The sequence below is a fragment of the Neolamprologus brichardi genome, chromosome 13, assembly GCF_056152115.1.
Source record: "Neolamprologus brichardi isolate AB-2024 chromosome 13, ASM5615211v1, whole genome shotgun sequence".
In the NCBI taxonomy this organism is placed as follows: Eukaryota; Metazoa; Chordata; class Actinopteri; order Cichliformes; family Cichlidae; genus Neolamprologus; species Neolamprologus brichardi.
In genome coordinates this window covers 717061-722175 of record NC_142116.1, presented here as the reverse complement: position 1 = coordinate 722175, position 5115 = coordinate 717061, and the positions used below count along the sequence as shown (strand labels likewise).

Here is a 5115-nt window from a genome sequence, read left to right as displayed (position 1 = left end):
GAAGCTTCGGCATACACAGACACAGTCCAGACAGCAGCAGTCATGGCGGACTTCCTCGGCAAAGCTCTGGGTAACGATGGGATTGCTCGTGCTGCGGGACAGCAAGCCGGTGAGTTTGGTTTAAATGTTATTTTAAAAAGAGTTTTTATTCTGCTGCCTGCAACAGCTTCAAACCTCAGGATTTTATTTCTAAATGCACAATCAGAAGCTAAAGGCAAAGATTTTCATATGTTATGAAATCTGCATTTTTTTCTTTTTATCATCAGATCGTGTTTCATTTTTTATTCATTAAAATGTAAACTTGTAGGAATCCGTCCACATCACTGCATTACAAGCTGTTTTTGCAGTTTTCTAAAGTGCACATGCAAACACACATTTGTTTATTTATGATGTTTGACTTTATTACAGGCACTGAGATTATTGACAAACATTTTAAAGTTGGGACGTTTTTGTAGAGTCAAACTTACTCGCATCATATCTGACATCATGTTTCATACACACAGCTCAAAGATAACCATGATGACAAAGAGCGTGACAGAAACTACAGAACTATTAAATAAAACATGAACATATTTAATAAACCATTTAAAGCAGAATCAGTTCAACAGTTTTAGTAAAAATGATAAAAATACAAAAAGAAAAGATGATAAAAAGATGATGTCAGTGAGGACGTCCTCTAATAAACTGCACCGCTCATTACTGTGCAGGTAAGGTGGTGGAGGGTGCCGTGAAGAAGGCCATGGGTGGAAACAAACAGCAGCAGGGTGAGCAGAAGAAGGAAGGAGGAGGAGGAGGAGGAGGAGGAGGCGGAGGCGGAGGCGGAGGCGGAGGCTTCGGCGTGGGAGACATCGTCAAACTGGCCGGTGGAAACAAGAATGAGGATCAAGGAGGAGGAGGCTTCGGCGTGGGAGACATTGTCAAACTGGCCGGTGGAAACAAGAATGAGGATCAAGGAGGAGGTGAGCACTGTCTAACTTCCTTTTCCTCCTGTAACTGTGAAGCTCACAGCTACGGCAAAGCAACAGCTGTCACATGATGTGTGATAAGATCGCAGCCGTGACAGGATCTGCAACAGCATCGTTTCCTTACTTTAAAGTGAAACAACAACTGATCTTATGTTGTGCAGGTTAATTTGCACTTCATGACCAACAGTGGATCACAAACCTTAATACAGAACAGCACAATGCAGTTTCCTCATAAACGACAGAAAACATGTCAAACATTTAGACTAAATTTTGAGTTTGGCAGCAGCTGAACATGTTTTCTGTTCAGCTGTTTTTGGGGAAGCAGGTTTAAAAGATTCAACATGTGAACAATAAAAACGTCCTCTGAGTTCCTCCTGATACGATCTTTAGCAGTCTGAAAACATTTGTTTCTGCTGCAAAGTTTTAACATGGGAGTCTATGGAGACGGACTCACTGCTGCCCCTGCCGGACACTAGAGGAACTGCAGGTTTTGGCCCCGGCTGTTGATGTCTTTCCACATTCAGTGTCTTTTATTAATCGGATCCTTTTTCTCTCAGGTGTGGGGAACGCTCTCGGGGGGTTCTTTAAGTAGGAAGCCAGAGGTCCAGATTCTCCTGCAGCCGCCTGAGAGGAAAGTGTCCAACCGAACTGCTTCTCTGAAAATGTATATATTCATATATGTTTGTTTAAAGGAAATCCTGAATGAGAGATCCTTTATTGGGAATACTTTAAAATACGTGCTTCTGAAATGTACACAAGGTAAAAAATTATGTGAAAATTAAATAAACTTGTTCAAATAACATGATGATGATGTGCTTTTATTCATTTGATGGTGTTTTTAATCTGGGTTCATGGAGAGACATCACTCATATGCTGCTGAGGGTGTGGATGTGGAGGTGGTGCATGGGGTGAGTGATTGTGTGGTTACATAATGACACAAACAGAATGAATTAAATGTGTGATGCAGTAATACAAACAATAATGTGTCCAATACAAGGCAGCATCAACAAAGGACAATTTTAATATTTGCTTAAAGTCTAGTTGGACACATGACACGGCCGTTGGCGGCATGGCGCAGGTTTCTTCACAGTAGTCAGTGGCAGCAACACTCAGTGTGCACCAACGGTTTAAATGCAACCTGCTGACCCACACGGCGAGCTCATCTCTGCCAGCTGACCCCACAAGTGTGGAACGTGAGAAAGTCCGAGGACTGTAAAGTCTTGTATTCAACTGTGTAAGGACGGCAGAGCTTCAGGTGGTAAGAACGTGGTGTCTGATTATTCCCAGCTGCTCCCAGTCCTCTCGTTGTCCTGCCTGTGTTGGTGTTTCTCCTGCTGTCATTCTCTCCAACGTTCAGGTTTTCTCTCGTTCTTCGTCTCAGGTTGCATGTTTCTCGTTACCAGTTTAGGTTTTTCTTAGTTTATGTCACTGCCATTCTCTACTTTTGTTTGTACTTTTGTTTGTACAGAGAACGTTCCACGTAGCTTCTCTGTGTCTGCTCTTTAGATTCTTCCGGTTTTATTTTGCTCGGTCTCATCACCAGCTCAAGGAAGGCCTGGAGTTTCCCATCAGTCGTGGATTAAGACTGCATAAGGCTGGAGGATGACTACAGCTCATCTTACAGACAGCATAATGTGGAAGACGTCAACTCAGTCATTCTATTGGATTCCCGTCAGAATCCGGCGCGTATCATAGGGACACAGAAGGTCAGCTTTCGTATTCCTATGGGACACCTCGGACATGACGAATCGTCGGTATGTTACGCGTTGGGACTGAGAACGGTCTCCCTCAGCACACCTCTGCAGCTTATTGAGTCACTGCACCCACAACAGGTGCAGACGTGGAAACCACAGTCCTACCCGTCAGGCAGAAATGTTTCCCACATGCTCGACTGACCAAACCCTTCAGCAGCTGTTTAATATAACATGTTAATAATGTTCCTGCAGCTCACAGCGTTCTTATTCACCACCGAACAAAACGGCTGCATATCCTGAACGATCCAGCAATAAACAAGTTCGTGCATCTTAATGTCCACAGAGAGGAAACAGGAAGGTCGGGTCCGTCACCGTGGTTACAGCGAGGTGATATGAACACAAGCTGCAGATATCACAAAGATCACGGGTCTGGCAAAATTGTAAAGTAGCTTGAAATGTTGTGACTACTTTAAATGTCTCAACAAGAACAACATCAAGACTGGAGATCTATCCAATCACCTGGTTTCCGTGGTTACTTAACCCACTTTTGTTTGTGAAGTAAACAAAGAGAGGCGTTCAGTGACAGCAGGGCGGCTACAGTCAAACCCATAAATGTTAATCACTTGCCCGGAGCAACACCTGGATTCAGCCAATCAGACACCGGATTGTCCTTGGCGCCTCCATCAAGAGAAAAGCGTGAAACAAAGCCGATCGACCGGTCGGACAGGTCGATAAACAACAACGAGCTTCGCAGAAACTGACGAGTGAACTCACACTGCTTTACTCCCCAAAAGGTTTGAGATGATAAAACTTGAGGCAGGCTGCGCGTTTGCTCTGATCAGTGTTCACACATCTGTCTCCAGATGTTCAAGCCAACACCAGGATGTGACCTCGCTGTCTGCACACACTGAACCGAGAGCTGTGAGGCAATCCTGCAAACAGCAGAAGATCTCAGTTTGACAAACTGCGAGGTAAATGTAGGTCTTTGGTATCTGAGGTCATGCTGAACATGTGGGCAGCTTCTGTTTCACTTTGTTGTCTTTTTGTTTTCCTTGTTTGACCTTTTAAATAAATCTTTGAGTTTCCATCAACGAGCTGAGGGCTGGGATGTTGCAGGTACGTGATGATGTCCTGTTGACCTGATTAACCCTTATCAGCGAGCTTATTATGAACATAAATAATACACAAACAGACTCTCAACGACCACAAACTTCACATTTGTTAAAACATGAAGATCCAGTCACTTCAGCTCTGCCACGTTAAACACTGAGTTGTTACAAAGTCAGCAGATCCCGGCCGGAGCATCGTCGGGATGATTGAAGCTCATCAACTCCACCCTGCAGGGCAGCGGCGCTCCTCCCTCAGACTGAGTCAACCGTAGAGGAGCTTCAGCGTCATATTAACTCCTCACTCGGTCTCAGCGAGCACACCTGTCACCTGTCAGGAGAGCCCAAATAGATCTCTGTATTTCACCTTCGTGCTGTTTTCCTCACATTCATAAATGATTTCTGAGCGAGGTTTGCACTCGTCTCTCGTGTAGAGGAAACTGTATTTCACCTCAGTGCTGCCATCTTGAGCAGGTCTTTTATTAAAAGTCTGAAGTAACCAACCACAGCAGCAGCTGTCGTGACACTGTATACATAATATAATAGATCAATGATGCTGCCGCCTGGCCTCAAACCTGTGTGACAGGTCAGCCCTGTGCGGCAGCCTCACCTCAGCAGGGCGGGAGCGGCGCTCGTATCCCATCACCTGAGGGGACGAGTCCTGTAAGACAGACGCTTCAGCATCCACAAACACTCCGGGCAGTCATGGCAGACTTCGGTGGCAAACTCGGAGGAAATGATGGGATTGCGCGTGCTCTGGGACAGCAGGCCGGTGAGTTTGAGGAAAATCTCTCAGATTTCATCAGCTTTGAATATTATTTCAAAGAAGAGTTTTTATTCTGCTGCCTGCAGCAGCTTCAAACCTCAGAGTTTCCTTCAAAAGGTTCAAAGTATGAAGCTCAAATGAAAGATTTTTAATTAGGTTATAACAGTTGAGTCTGAAGTTTCATCTTTTCTTCATTACGAATGTAAACTTACGACCTCTGTTTATTTTGATGTTTCATTCTATTATCATGATTATCTGACTTCTTCTGTAGTTATCTAAACTGTCCACGCTTTTTAAAATCCTTTTGCTCTTTAAGCAAAAACAGAAAAACGTATAAAAGTTTGTGTGATCAGCTGACTGAGCACTCACACTTTAGTTCAGACGCACAATCAGGAAGCGATAACTCTGTCTGACACTAAGTCACTTTATGAATGAGCAGTCGTTTCATTTTCGGTCTGCAGTAAAAAAACATAAATATTTAACTTAAGAAGACGAGGTGACCGACAGTTCCCCGGTTTGTCCGTCCACATTCCTGCGTGAAACTGACAGGAATTTTCCGCACGGCCGTGTCAGTGAGGGCGGCC

The 5115-nt window shown here is 44.3% G+C and overlaps 1 protein-coding gene across 1 annotated transcript; it reads left to right on the top strand.

Moving 5' to 3' along the window:
* LOC102797909 (uncharacterized) lies at positions 1-1765 on the top strand. The gene is made up of 3 exons (XM_035914868.2): positions 1-109; positions 708-959; positions 1523-1765. The coding sequence occupies exons 1-3, from the start codon at positions 43-45 to the stop codon at positions 1555-1557; spliced, it is 354 nt and encodes a 117-aa protein (XP_035770761.2). The 5' UTR covers positions 1-42; the 3' UTR covers positions 1558-1765.
* Positions 1766-5115: the final 3350 nt, after the last annotated feature.

Coding starts and splice junctions, on each gene's coding strand:
- LOC102797909 (XM_035914868.2), top strand. CDS start 43: ATGGCGGACTTCCTCGGCAAAGCTCTGGGTAACGATGGGATTGCTCGT. Junction 110..707: donor TGCTGCGGGACAGCAAGCCG/GTGAGTTTGGTT, acceptor ATTACTGTGCAG/GTAAGGTGGTGGAGGGTGCC. Junction 960..1,522: donor GAATGAGGATCAAGGAGGAG/GTGAGCACTGTC, acceptor TTTTTCTCTCAG/GTGTGGGGAACGCTCTCGGG.